The 19,119-nt window shown below is 45.0% G+C and overlaps 2 protein-coding genes across 4 annotated transcripts; one reads left to right on the plus strand and one right to left on the minus strand.

Moving 5' to 3' along the window:
* Positions 1–1,400: 1,400 nt before the first annotated feature.
* EXOSC9 (exosome component 9) lies at positions 1,401–18,017 on the plus strand. 3 transcript variants are annotated; one of them, XM_080638685.1, is made up of 12 exons: positions 1,401–1,496; positions 1,645–1,739; positions 2,361–2,480; positions 2,670–2,772; positions 3,328–3,465; positions 3,924–4,006; positions 4,277–4,409; positions 4,820–4,908; positions 5,116–5,262; positions 5,584–5,774; positions 6,718–6,796; positions 17,885–18,017. In XM_080638685.1, the coding sequence occupies exons 1-12, from the start codon at positions 1,431–1,433 to the stop codon at positions 17,901–17,903; spliced, it is 1,263 nt and encodes a 420-aa protein (XP_080494811.1). In that variant the 5' UTR covers positions 1,401–1,430; the 3' UTR covers positions 17,904–18,017. The 3 variants fall into 3 exon arrangements, with proteins under 3 accessions (XP_080494811.1, XP_080494810.1, XP_080494809.1); XM_080638684.1 differs by lacking the exon at positions 17,885–18,017 and adding an exon at positions 7,317–12,793 and having other exon boundaries at positions 5,593–5,774; XM_080638683.1 differs by lacking the exon at positions 17,885–18,017 and adding an exon at positions 7,317–12,755.
* Positions 12,973–18,839, minus strand: CCNA2 (cyclin A2). Its single transcript, XM_080638712.1, has 6 exons — positions 18,700–18,839; positions 17,800–18,582; positions 17,222–17,445; positions 16,440–16,644; positions 15,479–15,592; positions 12,973–14,992 (listed from the first exon to the last, which is right to left on the minus strand). Exons 1-6 carry the CDS (start codon positions 18,829–18,831, stop codon positions 14,855–14,857), a joined length of 1,596 nt encoding a protein of 531 aa, XP_080494838.1. The 5' UTR covers positions 18,832–18,839; the 3' UTR covers positions 12,973–14,854.
* Between the last annotated feature and the right edge of the window lie 280 nt (positions 18,840–19,119).

The raw sequence follows: 19,119 nt of genomic DNA on the forward strand, positions 1-19,119 counted from the left end.
TTTAAGGGAGAGAGCCTTCAAGAAGTAGGAGAAGGATACCTTCAACAGCTCTTGGTAAACTTGGGAAAACAGCTAGAAGAAATAAACGGCAGAGTGTTAGGGACCAGGACCAGAGGTTTATATTATCCTATTCATTCTTTTTAAGCCAGGAGATTGGGTTTATATTAAGAATTTTGCAGGTGATCCCCTACAAGAGGAGTGGAGCAAACCATACCAGGTATTACTATCTACCTTTACAGCAGTGAAGATAAAGGAACAACCTGCTTGGATACACTATTCAAGAGTCAAGAAAGCACCAGAGCCAGAGGAGATATGGCGAGTTGAGTCTTCAGGACCCGCACATGTGAGACTGCATCGATCAATATCGGGTCTTGTATATAACTCAGTTGCAAAAGAATTTGCAATGGGACAAGAAAAGGGGGGACTGAAGAATGAGGTTGATTGAAGAATAGGTTGTAAATAAGTAACTTCAAGGATGCTAGGCTTTGTTAGCAACTATAGAGAAAAGGAAATGCCTAAGATAAGCTTTGCCAGAACTGCCTGGTGGTTACTGATATGACAGCAATCCTAAAACGAAGTGATGAAGAAACAACGGCCAGGGGTCCCAAAGCCCACTACCACCTTTTAGTGCACATGCGGGAGGCATTCTCTAGAAGTATGATGTAATGTATGCAATCTAATGAGTATGTCTGTTTAAGGACAATATAATCACAGCCTTGTTGATGCTCGGAAGAGACAAGCTAGGAGGAGCGATCCCCCCTGTCTCCCGGTGCCACAATAAAGAATACCTGTTTGTCAACTTAAACTTCGTTGGCAAGTTCCTGGAGATTTCTCTGAATCACTGAACTCAAACTAAGCATAAACGCCCCTTGTAAAGGCCTTGAGTTTCTACTTACAGAAAACGCCTCAGACCAATAAGAAAGGATGTTCTCCTGACGGATTTGAAGCTTTTTCTCCCTTTTAGCCTACAGCACTGACTGCGTTGCTCAAACTACCACCCTGGCCGTTTCCTAGGGACTGAAAGAGCACGCACATCTTGAAGACTGGGCCCTACGACAGCGTTAACCTCTCAGAATGCCTGGGGTGCGGCTGGGTTTGTTAATTTTTGACGGTTTCCATAACGACCGCACTTTGGCACGACCCCTCCCGGCCTCAGTCCCTTCGGCCGCTGAAGACGCGCGAAGATCCCCGATTCCAGCGCGCGTTCTGGGCAGCTGGCCTTCGGACCGCGGTCCACCTAAGGGCGGCCCCTGCGGTGCAGCAGGAGGCCCCTGTGCCCATCGTTTCACGGCTGCCACGTCCCACGGCCGGCGGCGGCCTGACCCGGGCGGGAAGGGTAAGGCGGAGAGGTTCCCGTACACCTCACGCACCGCCCACCGCGGCCGCCGCGGGGTGATGACGAAAGCGCGTCGCGCGGCTCGCGGTCCGCCATGAAGCCGTCGCCGATCTCCAACTGCGAGCGGCGCTTCCTCCTGCGCGCCATCGAGGAGGGGAAGGTGCGGTTCCGGCCTCCCCTTCCCCGAGCCCCTGCAGCGGCTCCTGTCTCCCCTTCCCCACTCTGCGGGGGGCTGGCGCTGCCTCCTACGGCCCCTCGGACCCCAGGGGGATGGCGTGTTAACCTGGTGTGTGTCTCTGGGTCCGCAGCGCCTGGACGGACGGCAGTGCTATGACTACCGGAACGTGAGCATCTCCTTCGGCACCGAATATGGCTGCTGCATCGTGGAGCTGGGCAAGACCAGGTTGTGAGCGGGGCTGCGGGCGGGCACAGCGTACCGCCTGAGGGAGGGGAAGGCCTTCGGGTGTTGTGTTTCCGAACGTGTGGAGGCAAAACCTCCGTAGCGTTCAACGTGAAGTGTCCGAAAGCCTGCCGAGAGAGATCGCAGTAAACTGAGCTTAAGGACCATAGAGGAAAGGGAGGAAGGGAAGCAAGAGGGAAGGGATGGGGTTTCTGTGATGATTGTAGATTAAAAATAGAGTATATAAGACAAAATTATTTTATTTTTTCATCCCTTTAGTTGCTGATCTCACATCATGTGTTCTGCAGATCAAACAGCCTTTTTTGTATGTGGGGACGTGGAATACATGCGCTTACATAAGCGTTTAGGTATAGACTCCAATGCGTTTTGAGTCTCTTTTTAATCCTCAGAGACAGTAAAATGTTCCAATTCCTACATTTCCTGCTCTGAGTTATTGACCAGTTTAAATCGGTATGACAGGCATTAAACGAGAAACTGACAAGAGTGAGAAATACAAACTAAAACCCTAACTGCATGCTTTTTCAAAGTACATAATTTGTTTCTAGTGACAGGAGGTTTTTCCCAGCTACCTTCTGTGACTTAGCCGTTTATTTACCTTTGCAGGGTTCTTGCACAAGTATCATGTGAACTTGTTCCCCCCAAGCCAAGTAGGCCGACAGAAGGTATACTTTTTGTTAATCTTGAGCTCTCACCGATGGCCGCACCTGGTCTTGAGCCTGGCAGGTATGTAGCTGTCTTTTAAAGAGACTAGACAGGTGTGACAGAAGAGCCACTGGCATGGTTGCCCATGGCAAGGGGGTTGGAACTAGATGATCTTAAGGTCCTTTCCAACTCTAACTATTCTATGATTCTATGATACAAGGAAGTATAGAGTGTAATCATACTCGGTTGGGGTTAATTTTGTTTTGACAGGCAGTCTGACTTACTGGTGAAACTAAACAGACAAATAGAGCGATGCCTGAGAAATTCCAGATGTATAGATACTGAATCTCTCTGCGTTGTTGCTGGTGAAAAGGTATGAAAACCCCATGAATTTCAAGTGGGTTTAAACTAAAAGGTGCATATACTCTTTTTTTTTTTTTAGATGGTCCTTGTCTTGTTTTGGAAGATAGAAATTCTGATTGTAGGTTAGTGTGAAGATCCACACATCTGACTTTACAGGCATTTTCAACTTACGTGTCTACATAGGCTTTCTGAAGTAGTTGGGACCCTGCACACTCAAATATTTTCTTTGCAGAATAAATTTTAACTTATGCTTAAGTGTTACATATTTTGTCATAATTAAATCTAACACACTGGTTATCTTGGAATACACTGAAATCATAGAATCATAGAATTGTTTGGGTTGGAAGGGACCTTAAAGATCATCCAGTTCCAACCCCCCTGCCATGGGCAGGGACACCTCACACTAGACCAGTTTGCTCAAATCTTTTATCTTCTTAAGCAAAGACCTAATGAACATGTGATGGTGGTTCTTATGGTTCAGAAAATGAAATCGTTTGGAAAAACAGTCACTTCTGTAGAATCCTGTCATGCATGACCAACCAGTTATGTATGGGTTTCTTCTCAGGTTTGGCAAATCCGCCTGGACATACACCTGTTAAATCATGACGGTAACATTATTGATGCTGCCAGTGTAGCAGGGATTGTAGCTCTGTGTCATTTTCGCAGACCAGATGTGTCTGTGCAAGGAGAGGAAGTAACTGTGGTAAGTTATACTGGTTTACATGTGGCATCTCAGGTAGCTGTTTTTTTCTAAAGGGGAGAATTAGATGTTTGGGTAAGCAGATAAACCCCAAGGTACTTAAGTTTTAGGATAGATATGTTGCTATTCCAGAGTTGTAAGGGTAGTGAGGAAGCCTGCTGAATACAGAATTTTAGCAATATCAGTTTGTGGGAATATTAATTGTAAAAGATCAAGTATTTTACAGTATTTCAACCAGGTATGAGATGATGAAGATGCTGTATTTACCTGTGTGGGTAGTAAAGGGTAAGAATTGCACAAAAAGCATAAAAAGAATTTTTGAAATATTTAGATGACAAAACATTTGTTAGCATTTTTGTGTTTGTTTTTTCTTATTTTTTGAAATGTCTTTGTACAGTATGTGATTTGAAAATTAGGTGTGTTTTGTAAGTAGTTATCTTCTGGGCAAACTCTTTTTAAAGTATACTCCTGAGGAACGTGATCCTGTCCCCTTGAGTATCCACCACATGCCTATTTGTGTCAGCTTTGCCTTCTTCCAGCAAGGGTAAGATTTTTCAGTCTTTTGACAGAAACAACTTATTCTGCAGAATTGAATTTTAAACATAGAAGAATCCTAAAAATATTTATATCAACAAGCCAGTTTCTTAAAACACTTTCTGAAGTGATAGACACGACATAGAAATTTTTTTGGGGGGGCGGGGGGGTATACCTATTATTTCTCATACGTAAACCAATTCCTTTGTTTAATTGTTTTAAGGGTAGTAACTCGCTTCAAGCTTTTACTGTTGCCCTATCTTTAAAAACTTGATTATAGGACCTATTTATTAGTGGATCCAAGTGAACGTGAGGAGCGTGTAATGGATGGTCTCCTTGTAATTGCCATGAATAAACATCAAGAAATTTGTACCATTGACTCTAGTGGAGGAATTGTGCTAGTAAAGAATCAGGTAAATCTTTGCCTTGGCCAGTCTCTCTTGTATACAAACTAGTTCCTGTGCTGTAATCTTGATATTGAAACATTTGGAAGCTAAGAAATCAATTACCTCTCTGATTTAATTGGAAAAAAATTACATATTTTTAGTCCTAATAGAAGAGCATAGTACTGTGTATCATGCAGATTGTTGGGTCAGACTTTTTTCCCCTGTGGGAGTCTGTAAATCAATTCAGACTGCACTCTCATGAATAGCTGGAGGCTGTTACATTAACCTTCTGCATCAACTCATAGTATATTCAAGTCCCTCCTAGGGGATGCTATCTTTTATTTCAAGTGTTTGTGACTCCTATGATGTTCTACAGTTTTAATTAAAAAAATCTTGCTTTCACGATAGTAAACTGTTGTTATATGTATAACAAACAGGTTCTGAGATGCAGTAAAATAACAGCTGTTAAGGTTGCAGAAATAACAGAACTCATTCAAAAAGCATTGGAGAACGACCAGAAAGTTAGGTGAGTGTTTTGGAAAGGAAGAGAAATGTTTTGTTTTTTTTTTTTTTAAGAAACACACTAAAAAGTCAGCCTGTAGTTCGAACATCTAATTGCTTTCACTTGTATTTGTTTTAAATAGCAAGTGTTTGTATATTTGAGCTTGAAAAGAGAAAGCATTTTTAAGTGTGCAACATCCTGAAAAATTAATGTCTTTGACTGAATGACTAGGAAAGAAGGTGGCAAGTTTGGCTTTGCAGAATCTATACCAAATCAAAAGATCACTGCCTTCAAAATGGAGAGTGCTGCTGTGGATACTAACAATGTGGAAGAACAAGCAGAAGAAATCATCACTAAAGCTGACCCTCCTTCAGAAGTGTATCTTTTCTGTTGTTATTATTCAGGGGGAGGCCAGGCTTCCCGTCCCCTGCATTAGCACTAGAAACTAAACACACATCCAAGATCCCTCAGGGCTTAGGTAGCCTGACAGCCTTCAGAGGAAACATCAACAGCACACTGGGTTAAGGTCGGAAGTGATCAATTGTTACAGTAACTGGAGAAGTTGTACTCTGTCTCACCTCTCCTTTAAGGATGTTCTGCCCTGGGGAGAAAAGATACAGCTAGAAAAAAACAAATGGTTTGCTCTCAGAATATATCAAGTTTACCAGCAAACACAGAGATTTTTCTTAACTAGTTCAGTTTTGCCAGTCCAGTATTGTACACACCTGGGACAGCCCAAATTGGGGAAGGAATAGAGAACTCCTGGGGAGACTTTGAAGAATTGGAGAAGGAAGAAGCAGCGGAAGAGGAAGGTGAAGATGATGCTACTGCCTTTGAGTGCCAGAAAATGGAAATCGAAGATACAAATATGATGGAGGAAACTAAGACGGGTAATTGTTTAAATTGGTATCACATGTGCTTATATCACTTTATTAACAGTCTAGGATTAAAATGTGAAAGAAGTCCTTAGTAAGGAAGGAGAACCATTGTAGCCACTTTCCACCTGAGTTACACACATCTGCTACTCTCATTTCACCAGGTCAGTTGTTTTCTTCAAAGTAAATACTGATTTCTGTAGTATATGGAGGGCTCCAAATTAAACAGTAACCACTCTGAATGTTTCTTGAAAAATGCTTATCGTGGTTTAAGCCCAGTTGGTAGCTCAGAACCATGCAGCCACTCGCTCACTCCCCACCTTTATCCCTCCTAGCTTCCTGAGGGATGGGGAGGAGAATCAAACAAATGTAAACCCCACAGGTTGAGATAAGAACAGTCCAATGACTGAAGTATAATACAAAACTGCTACTACTACCACTAATAATAATGATAAGGGAAGAACCAAGGGGAGAGAATATAAAACTAAAAGGGGAGAATGAAAAGAAAACACTAAACACACCTGATGCACAATACAGTTGCTCACCACCTGCTGACCAATACCCAGCCTGATGTGAGCAGTGATCTGGGCCTTCTAGGTAACACTCCCCAGTTTATATACTGGGCATGATGTACTTTGGCAGGAATACCCCTTTGTCTAGTTTGTGTCAGGTGTCCTGTGCCTCTGCTTCCTCCTGGCTTCCCATGCCCCTCTTCGTTGGCAGAGCATGAAAATGAAAAGTCCTTGATCGGGGTAAGTGTTACTTAGCAACAGCTAAAACAGCAGTGTATTATCAGTGTTCTCAGACTAAAGCCAAAACACAGCACTGCACCAGCTACTAAAAAGGAGAAAAATGACTGCTACTGCTGAACCCAGGACAGTGCTCTTACTAGTTATTTATTACAGAAGTTGTTTGTACAAAAATGATCACAGGTTTGTGGTTGGTTGATTTGTTTTAGATGAACCTATTCTGTTGTCGGACAGTGAAGAGGAAGAAGTTGTTATTCTACAACCACAGGAACTACCAAAGAAAACAAGGTAACCATTATTTGAAATTAGGAGGGGAAAAAGGTTCGTAAGGAGTATTTTCAGGTAGCATAGGATTTGGCAAGGCCAAGAAAGGTTTCAGTTGATCAAGGGGACTACAAATGTAGCAGAGAGTGAGGAATTCTAAATCTAGGCTAGTTTGCTCCTGTCCCAGGGAGCCAGTCATCCTCATCCTGGCTGCCTTGCAGCTAGATGAAATGCTTATATGACTAATGGTTCCAAAGGGAGCGAGAGCATGAAAGTGGATTTGCAGGAGCTGCTCCGTAGAGGATATCCTGCAGATATCCTACTATCTCTTAAATTAATTTTAATCTTGTACTGCATCTTAAATTTTATGTCCCAGAAGTGATATTGATTACAGTAGCTCTGCAGTAGCCATGGAAACCCTTGTTGTATTGTGGTTTGCACTGAGCATGGTGGATGGTTGCCCTGTTACAGGCCATCAGCCTGTGTTTTCTTGAAGTAAAACCATTCAGTACATTTCTATGATAAAAGTGTTGTTTCCTCATAGAGCACAGACCAACCTGAAACAAGGAAGTACAAGTAAGAAAGCATTTATTAAAAGGAGAAAAAAGAAGAGAGCTGCTCATTAGAGCCATCATCCTTCCTTCAGAAATGCTGTATAATTCATAATTTGGTCTGTTGTTACTGAACTTAGTCCTGTAGATAATTCTACATCCTCCCAACCCATATCTGGTTCTGCTTTTATGTATATGTTATAAAATTGTACACACCTTTAAATACATAAATAAAAGGATGAAAGTGGAATTCCATGGTTAGCACACAGCTACACTAGTAAACTTGCTCATTGAGATCTACAATGTGAGTGGCAGAGGTAAGATGTGTTGCTATTCTTAACAAAGCTGCCTGTGCTGTTACTGAAGTGAGCTGCACCTAGTCACAGTTCAGGTGGTAAAAAGGAATTATGGCTTCAGTTTAATGCCAGGAAAAAGCTTTTTATTTTTTTATTCTTTTTTTAATTCAGCCCACTGCTCTTGGAGTCATTTGTGACACATTTTGCAAATTAGCAAACTCTCTCATTAATGCTAACAGCAAATTGCCACCCTGGGTTTTTCCTGGCAGATAGAAACAGAAAAAAACCCCACCTGCTTCTATCTACCTTTCATTTCTCATTTCTTTCCTGTCCACCTTTTTCCTGGTTCACTTGCCATCTCCTTGTCAGGACTGAGGTCTGGAATTGGAGCACAAGTCCATCACCATTTCAAGAGATTTCCATGCCTTACTACTTCTCCCTCTGGCTCCGTTTTTACCACAAAATTGGTTCCCACTAACATCCAAATCCATCTCCGTTCTCCCCAGGTTTGAAAAGGATACACAAAATTAGACCTATTTCGGAGTCAATTTGGAGATCTTATCCCTACTGACAATTCTCCATGATGGTGGGGCTTTCTTCACCCTGGTCTAGTGCTCCCATACTTCTGACTCAGCTCTCTTGATGGTAAAAGGGCCAGTGGGAGGGCCTGGGGCCATCTCAAATTCGTGTCCTCACCTATTTTTCTAATCTGCTTTTTCAAAGGTAGGTTCATTCTTTCTACTTTTCCACTCCATTGTGGCCTCCGAGGCGTCTGGAAGTCCCAAGTCATTCCCAGCATTTTACTAACGCCCTCTAATAACCACTTCTGCAATCAAATGTGGACCTCTAGCCCAGGATATTCCTATAGGCACCCCAATTCTTGGGAGAACTTCCTGCAACAGCCACTTAAGGACTTCTTTCGCTTGATTGCTCTGACAGGGAAAGACTTCTGGCCACCCTGCAACAGTGTCAACCCCGACCAAAATGTACCCATCCCCATTTTGCCAAGGTACTTCTGAAAAATCTACCTGCCAAGAGCCTCCCGGTTCCATTCCCGATTTCAGGATTCCCTTTTGAAACGTTGTCTTTACAACCGGAATGGTTTTTGAACCTGTTGCACGTTTTGCAGATGGCAGTTTTGCTCTTTCTAGCATTTGGCCTGATCCTCTGTGTCTCTTTAAAAGGGCCGCTCACGCTTCTGCTCCGCAGTGACATTCTTCCTGGTTTGCCTGTAGGATTTCCCTCCTCCTAAGTGGTGGGATTACTACTTGGGCGTGTAAGCCTCCCAGCAAGGGGCAGGCGCGCCCCCCCTGTGCGGACCTGCCCCTCCTCCTGCAACTGCCCACCCGCAACCGCCTCCTCGAAGAAAAAGGGGGCCGCTCCCCGGTGCCTGGCAAAAGGCTCCAACGGCCGGGAGCGCCAGGAGGTCTCCCAGCCAGGCACTGACCGAGCCCGACCCTGCTTAGCTTCCGAGATGAGGCGACCTCGGGCCTTCTCCGTGCCGCTGTGGTCTATCCGCTGTCACGCTCCAGCCCTGCATTCCGGCCGCAGTGGACCACGGCACCGGCAGGATTCTGACGCACACCCGTCCTGTGGCAACACCGCTCTCCCCCGAGCACAGAGTCCCGCACAGCCCTGGCCCCGCGAGCGGCCCCACCACAAACCCCGTCGCCCAAGCCACGCCACGCTCCCTCCCTTGCAGCCAGCCAGCAACACGGCACGGCCGCCCCCCCTCCTGCGGAGATGCCCCTCCACCCGCAACACCCCACCAAGAGAACGGGGGCCGCCATCGCCCGCACGGGCCCCCAGGGACTGACAAAAGCCTACAGCATGCGCCGTTCCCAGGCGCTCTCCCACAGAAGTACGAAGCGAGCCCGACCCTGCTTGCCATTTCCCCCCTTGCAAACTTCTGAAAATCATTTCAGTCCTTTCAGTCCAACACTGAAATATTTGATTACCCGCTGGTGGCAGTCATTCGCTGTTAGCGGGCATCTTTGGAATTCATTCCTGCTCCTCTTGCTGGCTGGCCACTGCTTTGCTTGCATGCTCATGCCATTCCATGCAGTCTTGCTCTTTAGTTGCCTTTTTAAACAAGAGTGCATCGAGATAATTATTCAAAAGATTAGCAACACGGCTAATGCAGTGCTAGTCAGTGCTGTTATCCGGGAACTCAAATTCCACTCTAATCCCTTGCAGATTTTCTCTCTCCAACTTTCTTGTATGTCTTGTGGAAGCTTTTGAGTATTCTCTCCTACCTTTTCCAAGAAGTTTAAGTCACGCTCCGCATCTCCAGTCACACTTGGAATTCCATGTGCACAACTCCGATCAATTCTATCTTTCAAGTAGGCGCAAAGCCCATGTGCTATCAGTAAGAGTATCTCCAAAGCAGTTGTGCTTTGTAAATCCACCCTTGAAGTTGCCTGTCATTGTTAGGTCCTTCAAGCCTTTTCTGGTTGCATTTGCTAGCCTTTCTACTTGTCCCATTAGTTGAGAGATGCATTCCCTGTTTTCCTGTATTGTTAAGGGAGTTAGCAAAGACTCCGAAGCCCAACTAACTTGCACTCCAGCCGAAGGTTTATTCCATTCTTCAGCTATTTCTGACCAATTCACCTGTTCCAATTTTCAAGTTTCTAATGCTCCCCTAAAAGGAGTTCTTTTCCAGCTTGCACTTGGAGTCAGCATGCCTCACGTTATTTCTCTTCCTTTACCACCTAAGAGGGAAACGAGTTGTCCAGGTCCCATCACCCATCGTCCACACTAACTGTCCTGGGCTGAAGAGTGCAGATTTCTTTGCAGCTGAGAAGCGTTCCTCTTTTGGGAATGCATGTCTCAGTCAACTTGAGGTCATTCCTAAGTCCCCTACGCAAACAGCCATATTTCAAAGCAGCAGCTAAAGGAGGACTAGGAGCCTAGATCGCCATAGCAGTGCTATTACAATTAGATACCTTTTCACACTTCCACCAAGGCACTCTCTTTTCCTTTTCTCGCCACCGACTGCTCCTCTCCTTTCCTTTTGCCCACGTTGCAAAAGTCATTCCATCCCAAATACAACACCAAGGTGCCTAGCCATGGATTGAAATGGAGATCAAACGGCCATAGTTCACCACACAGAGCCCCACTTGGCCTCACTCTTTTCTATCAGACTTGCCACATTACGTTGCCATTCTATGATCATTCGGCTCCCATTTTTCTTCCTTTTTTCATCATAGGAACACCATCCCACGCTCTTAGGTCTCCCTAGTTTGCTAAAAATGTCATTTAACAATTCCTCACAGGCAGCCCAGCTACATGGGCATTTCCACTGTTTCCAAACGGTTCCCTTTTGTTGTTGCCATGCAGCCACAGGGTTTTGTTCTCAAGGTTTTTCTTAAAATTGTCAGATTTGCAGTTAAAATTCCCCACGGGATTGATAGCTGTTGTCAGCCCTTGGAAGTGTTTCGTACTTTGGAGTGTTCTTCAAGGTGCAAATGGCATGCCATGGCTAAGTCCTAAATGCCCATGTCATGTCACTCCATAGCTTATCTTTCACTGCTTCGTATTATTAAAAGCAAAACAAGCACCAAAAAAAAAACAAACAAAAAAAAAAAACCAAAAAAACCCCAACAAATGAACAAATGCATGTACTTAACAAAATAACATCAAACTTCCACAAAGCCTTCATAGAGAAGCAAATCATACTTCAGCAATGGAGTTTCTTAGAAAATTTAATTAAATATTACATGCAACAGACAAGAATGCTTCTTGAGCTCTATTCAAAGAATTCTGCTCTGGATGTAAGTTGTGCAAACCAAAGAGACAAGGAAGTTTCCAACATATCTGACTCTTGTTCAAAAAGCAAGTCTAGCTGGAAAAGTACACATATTTACAAGAGCCAAGTAGGACTATTTTACGTGTGACCTTAGCACTTCATGACATAGAAACATGAGCTGAGTCACTGTTGCAGATGTTACATTCCCTAAATCAGGTTTAGAATTTAATGTTAAAAAAATAAAAAAGAATGCTTCGTGGCTAAGTAGGGCTTTATTCCAGTTGTGCTCTTCCAGAAAGGGACAAAACTAGAAAGCCCTGTTCCTCCAGGAGTTAAACCAGAACTAAACCCCTGCGTCTTCCTCATGTTGGTTCTTCCAACCCAAAGTTGCTGTTGGGAGTATAGGAATGAGGGAAGGTTCAGTTTCGTGTTACTTCCGCAGTGCCATGATACCTTAAACTTCTTTGTACTGCTGTTTCTCTTCCCACACATCTCATACCCTACATTGCTCAGAGGCTTTACACTGAAGGGAGTAGGAGGCGTTAAACTGGATAAGCAAAACAGTAGTACAGTACAACCTGGGGTATTTTGTTGAAAGTTTAAAAGCAAGAGCTAGAATCAGCCTATATTAACTTCAGAAAATTAGAGGGTGAGAGAGGATGGCACTTGCTGTAGCTGCAAGAGATATCAGTAACAAGGGAGGCAGAGGTACCAGCCCATGTCTGAAGTGTTGTTTTAGGCTGAAGAGGAAGTCTTAGTGGTATACCTGAAAACAGAGCTCAGGAACAGGGGAGAATATTTCTTTGGGCTATGGAAACAGCAACAGAACAGGTTCCATTGAAATGGAGCAAGGAGGCGTTTCATTAAGCAGTAATAAATACAATAAACCGCTGAGGTCCTGTCATTTAAGTACTGCTACTGCTCTTTTCTGGGGAAAAGAACTGATTAGCTTCCTATAAATTACTCCTCTTCCAATGTTCGTATTTGTCAGTGGTCTTGGAAAGTTTCCAGTAATATGCCACAAAAAAAGGGGGGAAGGCAGAACCCGGTGGTTTCCCATGAAGAGTGCTGTGCTCTGTCATCTTCAAATCATAATGGGCAGTCAGTATTCTGAGCTGCCCTTCCAAGGTCACAAACTGTGGCAAGCATTCCTGCATACAGACTCCCACTCCTGCAAGGTTACAGCATTTCTAACACTGAGCACCACACAGGATCTACTGCACGTTTTTCTCCCAACTAGTTTCAGCCTTTCAGTGGCAACCTACTGAAATTAAACTGAAAGGCTATCGGAAAACATGTCAGACCAACGAAACATGTTCATTAAACATTAAAACATTCTAAAAGTCAAAGTGCATCCTTAAAATCTCAGGCTGGCCAAAAAAGGCAGCTTCTGGTGCATTCTTTTATTAGGACCAGGAGAGCCACCGCCACTTGGGTCAGTTTTGTAATAGAGCTGGTTTGTGGAGGGCTTAGACTGCAGCACAGGGGTAGGGGCAGAACAGCAAATTTTTAGTTCTCAAGTTGAGATATGCAAGTTGTCTCACTGTAACAGGTGCTTCTCAGCTTTGACAGAGAAATTATGATTGTTTAATATTTCTTTTCAATAGCCCACACCATAACAGCTGTTCAACATCTGTGAAGAGTTTGTCCCAGCACCTGCTGGGTGTCCAGACAGTGTAGGATCAGCTTCAAGTTGAAGGGGCACAGGTTTCACAGGGCAGCCCTTGCCAAAAAACTTTAAAAATGAATGCCAGTTTAAGATGGTAGCATTACCCCTCACTGGTTTTAAGGTATTGGCAAGAGCATTAACAGCAGATGTAAAAAAAGGTTTATTAGCAAACCTGGAAGTGGCTCAGTTAACCCACTTATATGTACTCACTGCTTTACACACAAAGAACAGCACGTACATGGCAGCACCACTCCGTTTACATGGGTTGAAGGTGAACATCCACTCGATCTAATGCCAATTAGATGCTAGTTTGCTCCTGTAACAGTTCCAGAACTAAGGAAAAATAAGACCAGTTGGCCTACATTTTTGCTGCATGCCACAGGGGAACATTCCCTTCCAAGCAACAGAAGTGTACAGAATTGGTACCATTCCATACACAGCCCATCCACACCAGAGAACGTTCCCTCCTTTTGAGGGCATGGAGCAGTACTTCAACCTCTTGCAGGTTAATCCCTCCATTGCCCCTAAAGAGGCACTCAGTAAGGAGACCAATGACTAATTTTAATAGATATTAATGGGCTTTCAGGACAGCTAACATAGTGGTGGTAACTCCATGAGTTTAAATTACTATTAGTTTTACAGTTTGACTCAAAAAAATACCTATTACAAGACCATTTCTACTGGAAGAAAGAAGTATGACCTGACATAGCAGTTCTAGCTGTGCAGTCCCCTCCAGCAAAGCATTCAAACTTTAACCTGATGGAAATCTGACATTACATTACACAGCAAATAAAGACTTCCAGTGGCTGGCACATCCTGAAGTGTCTCACCAGAGTCGATTCCAGCAATATTTTCTCCTCATAGCTATACAGTTTCTTCCAGTATTACAGCCATTAAACCACGTTTTGGAACCTATACTAAGTCTCAGGTTAAACTAGACACTATACAGAAAAAGCTACAAATACTGCTGTGGAGTCCAAGTCATTCTTACCTGGAAGGAGGCAAAGCCCTACTATTATAATGCACTGCTAATATTAATGTTTAGTCTATAATTAGATAAGCTCTCTCAGACTTCACTTGGTCAGACTTTGCATGGTTAATTCTGTGCTTGAAGAGAACATTTGTATAAAACCCCAGCTAAATAGTTTAACAAGACTGCATGTACAAAAGATTTACATTAAAAACACGTAAAACTAACTTTAGTTAAGCTCATGAAAACCTGTATTAATATTCTGAGTGATCACATCTGCAATTTTGAGCCATGTTTAAAACTGTACATAATTTTCTTGTAATATACATAGTAAGAACAGTCTCTTGATTATTACAATATGTTTAGTGTCTCTGGTGGGTCAATAAGCGATACTCCGTGGTACCTAGAGGCGGGGAAAAGAAAGATGCAGGATGTCATCTTGCTCAAGTGCTCTCTGCCATACAGAACAGCTAAGTACTGCAGCAAAGCACATTGCTCACAAGGCAGGAAACATTTGGGGCTTGTCAGCTGCAATGCCGACACAGGGTTTTAGGTGCATTAGGTACCATCTCCTGCCTACCAACTATGGGAACATCAAGAAAATTGCTCCAGTTTCTACCTGACCATTTGAGTAGTGATAGCAGCCCTGGTGAACACCAAGTAGTGCTCAACAGAACATTGCAAAAACCTAAGGAGTCTTGTCACCATCTTGCTGACATAGTAGATTTTGTTAGTTGAGTCTCAAGACTCAAGGTACACCCAACCCCTCTCCTCCCCCCCATTAACCAGTTAATGTGCTAGGATAACTTGAGTATACATACCAACTCATCACGCATCTCTACAGATACTCACTTTGTACTTTTGTACTTTTCCCTTATGGACTGTTGTGTGTGCTGTGCTGCTTTGAGGTAGGTCTTGTGTAGGTCCAGGAGGCAAGGCTTGATGTCTTCGAGGGAGTAGCCTGTTACTTTGCATAAGGATTCAGGCTAATGGAAAAAGAACCTTTTAATGTTTCTGCTCACTTACACCAACAGCCACTGGTGAAGATTTTAGCTTGTTTGTGAAACTCCGTTGTTCCAGAGCACTGTTTTCTCAAGCACTAAGTAGTTTAATACTCATTGATCAGATTTTTAGCGGTTCATGTAGATTTACAGTAATCCTGAAAACTATCATACTGTAAACAAGTATTCCTTGTCTCCAGTGCTTCAGCTTTCTTACCACCCACTTCCTCATCACAAGCAAGCTGCTTACAGCTTTGAGAATGATTGACAGAATGGAGTGCATCAGTAGATGCCTCTTTCGAGGGGTGTGTGTGCCTCCCATTTTTCAATTACCACACATAGCAATCCATAATTAACAGCCGAAGAATGCAGAGGGGCAGTGATTCCTGCAGCCCAAGCCCCAGCATTCAGAACCTACCAATACACTAGACACACAAAGGTGTGTGGAGGCTCAAGTTTACTGTTACATACCCAAGTTTGTCCAGTGATAGTATAGCCCGCTAGATGAAACGCTGCCGCAGCAATAAGTGATGGCAAGTATTTCAGGTAAGGATCAGCATCAATTAGACTCAGCTCCCCAAGGTACTGCAAAGGAAATGAGAGTAAGGGGAATCATCTGCTTCCAAAAGGAAGTAGAAGAGCCTTTAACAGTTGCACTTGAACCCTCATTTAAGCTTCCAGTCCTGCTATTAGATAGAGCACAGCTTTTACTAGTGTCCACTTACTTTCTCTTTTAGTATTTACTATTGGCCACTGTCAAAAAAGCATTCCCAACCTGTATTTTTTCAATATCACATTTTATATTTAGAGGTATTTTTTAATGCAGAAAGCAGATTGTAGTCAGGTCTGACCTTTACACAATGAGACAAAGGCTTCTATTTGGGAGCTCTGGTACCTGCCACACAATTAGGATTTAGTATAACTGTAGCTGAAATGTTACCTGTGCTGTGCTTAAGAAACTAGCCTTTGGATTTAAAGCTCTCTCCTTATTGAAGGGGAAACCAAAGCACGAGTCCTTTTTCGCCAAAGTGGGTGGGTAGGTGTGGCAGCTTGAGATAAAAAGGGAAACATCTAGCAGAGAAACAAACCTCAAATTAAAGTTGAATCTCTGCCTGCTCTGATTAAGTGGGCATGCTGGAGCTGGGCAAGTGCAAGCCTGCGACAGGAATGGAGCATTTCAAACAGTGTATGGTGATGGGAGCATCAATTTCCAGTGGCGTGGCACCACTGCTGAAGGAGCACGTATCAAACTGTACAAGCTCTCCAGAGCTCTCCCAGAGAGACTACACATTTAAAAGGAGGAGGCAGAGAAGCCTGGGCTGGAGAATCCTTCAGCATTTCTTTTCTACTGGGACTAGGGAACAGAGCTTGTAAAGTGCATTAATAATAAAACTTTGTAGTTATACAGGTCAAGCTAGTAATTCTTACTTACCATTGATAGGCTCTCCACTTTAGGATTTGTCTGCTCATGGAGGAAATACTGAGTGAGGAACTGGTTGATTGTTGGAGCTGCCAAGTCAAATGACAAAACCTTCAAAATTAAGTGCTCCATTCTTAGAACCTGCTTCTTGGTGTAGGTGTCATCTGTGATGTAGACAAACTCCGCTACTTCAGGAGGGTAGATTTCTTCAAACTTCCTGCCAGGAGTAGTTATGAGCAAATAATCAACTACTAGAAAGCCAGATAACTAGCAACACATAATGAAAGACAGCATCCTACTTTGAATTCTGACCTGTGAAGTAGCTGGGCACTACTACTGAACAAGTTTGCTGCACTTGGTTCTATAGCTCTTGAATCAGCAGAATTACAGAGCTATAATAGCTTGATATGTTAGCACTAAGCAGTTGGGCACTCAGTTAGAGAAATTCCAGAACAACCCATGAAACTAATATTTGGTGTAAGCAAAACTTTCTTCCACATGCCGTGTGCATGCAAAACATGCACAAGTAACTGTTCAGAAGCCTGCTACTGCTGCACCTAGAAATGATGAATCCTCACCTGAGGACCATCTACAAAGACATCCTAGAACCTTGCTTGCAAAGTTTCATATAAACTACCAAGCTTTTAGGTGGACAACTCCCGATTTGTCTTCTAGTGTGAAGCCCTCCCGTGGCTATAATATTTCTGGTGCCTGTAGACAGACATACCATAGCCAAAGGATTCCATCTGTACAAGGCCAGTAGGTGGAATTTTAAATTCATCAATCTCACTTACGATGCAAGCAGCATAGCCGCAGTACCCACAAGCTGAAGTTTTCCTCTCAAAACAGACATGGAAGAAAGAAACCTATCAATGTAATTTACAGCTAAGTGCAGGGTTTCATTCTGCAATTTGTATTCTTCTCCAACTTCCACCAGCCAGTCCACAAGAATAGCCCGCATGTTGTTTGTAATATCAGGTTGCTTCTTCATGTAACCCATTTTAGGCTTGCACTTCACCTGTAGGTTTAGAAGACAGGTAAGACTGAGTTTGGACTAAGTGCTGGTAGGGAAGCAACTGTTTAAGCTCTATTTACCACAATTTAAGCAGACCAGAAGTAAACAAGGATAAGCTTAGGCTTAGTACGTTACATTTACATAATCTGGCTTTCCAACTTCAGTTCATGGCACAATCAATCAACTTGATCACAAGAAACCAATTTCATATTCATAGAAGTGGACACAGCAACTTATTCCTCCACTTCTAGCAAGCTTTAATTTAGTCACTGTAGTAGCAACTAATGTTTACATCCATTTTTCAGCCTCGAATCTCTCCTCTGTAACCTGTACACAAATAAATAGAGAGCAGCTCACCTCCATTTCCCTAAGGTATGCATGGATATCGCTGATATAGTCTGGCATGTTATTAACATTTGTTTTTTTCTCTTCTGCTTCTGAGGTTATTGAAATATCCATAATACTTGGAGAATCTAAGCAGAAGATAAAAGCCATATTAAAAGGGGGCCCATAAGACCACTCTCTCACAGCAGAGGGAACTACCCTGTTGATTGAAAAACTGCTGTATTGTAATGGCATGCCCAAAGAAACAAAACTGGTTTCAGCAACCGGAAAAGGATCTTCTGGGTCGAACCAAACCAGTCTGTTCCCTACAGCCTCCAGTTTCCTCTGGAGACACCTCCCAAGATCACACCTGGGGTAAGGCCCCGCTTGCCCCCGAGCTGCCCGGGAAAAGGCCCTGCGGACCCGGGCGCTGCAACAGGAGCAAATGGGACGAGGCCCACAGGAGCACACCAGGAGGCTGGACCAGCACCGCACCCCCGGCGGGACGCCAGCCGATCCCTGAGCAGGTGGTGCTCGGAGCTGCCGGAGCCCCGGGATGGGAGGGGGGAATTGTTGGCACATACCGAAGCTCAGCTCCATGGCGTTGCCCAGGGGTGCCAGAGGCCGCCGCTCCCCAAGGGCGCAGACAGCCGCATGCAGCCCCAGCGAGGCCTCCTCTTTTCGGGTCGCCGGGCTGCCCCGTCGCCGCTGCTGCTGCTCCCCATCCGGCTCGTCCACATGGATGGCGAAGGGCTGCTGCCCGCCTCCCGGCCGCCCCGCCGCCGCGCCATGGCCCTCGCCGCCGCGCCGCCCCGCCTGTGTGGAGAGCGGCCCGTCAGCGCCGTAGAAGGCCCAGCCCGGCGCTGACACTCCCCGCCGCCCCAGCTCATCTCACCCCTTACCGCGCTCGCCCACACCCGCTGCCCCGCTCACCTGCGGCAGGAGCCCGGGCCGCTGCTGAGCGCTCCTCAGCAGCCCCAGCACCACGCGGGTGCCGCCGGCGGCTGGCGGCGGCGCTTTGGCGCCTGGGGGAACGTTCTCCTGGTTCTCCTGCTCCGCCAACATGGCCGCGGGAGGGGCCGCCGGAGGAAGAGGCCGACCAGGAGAAACCAAAGCAGCCGCCAAGACTCGCGCCGGGGCGCCGCTCTCGCCGTTCAAGTAGCCCGCGACTATTGAATCAGCCAATCAGAGGGAGCGACGCCGCGCGGCGTCACGCGGCCTACGGGCAGCGGCAGGAGCCAACGCGGGCGGGGCGAGCGGCAGGCGGTGCCTGAGGCGAAGGGGCGGGGCCTGGCTGGCGGGAGGCCTCGGGGGCGGGGCCAGGCAGAGCCGGCGGGAGCGCGCGTCGTCCCC

Source organism: Psittacula echo (genome assembly GCF_963264785.1).
Source record: "Psittacula echo genome assembly, chromosome: 1".
NCBI classification, from domain to species: domain Eukaryota; kingdom Metazoa; phylum Chordata; class Aves; order Psittaciformes; family Psittacidae; genus Psittacula; species Psittacula echo.

Coding starts and splice junctions, on each gene's coding strand:
- EXOSC9 (XM_080638683.1), top strand. CDS start 1,431: ATGAAGCCGTCGCCGATCTCCAACTGCGAGCGGCGCTTCCTCCTGCGC. Junction 2,481..2,669: donor CCTGGTCTTGAGCCTGGCAG/GTATGTAGCTGT, acceptor TTGTTTTGACAG/GCAGTCTGACTTACTGGTGA. Junction 4,909..5,115: donor GAGAACGACCAGAAAGTTAG/GTGAGTGTTTTG, acceptor CTGAATGACTAG/GAAAGAAGGTGGCAAGTTTG.
- CCNA2 (XM_080638712.1), bottom strand. CDS start 18,831: ATGTTGGCGGAGCAGGAGAACCAGGAGAACGTTCCCCCAGGCGCCAAA. Junction 17,446..17,799: donor CATACCTTAGGGAAATGGAG/GTGAGCTGCTCT, acceptor CTAAACCTACAG/GTGAAGTGCAAGCCTAAAAT. Junction 16,645..17,221: donor GCGGCTATGCTGCTTGCATC/GTAAGTGAGATT, acceptor TACTCCTGGCAG/GAAGTTTGAAGAAATCTACC.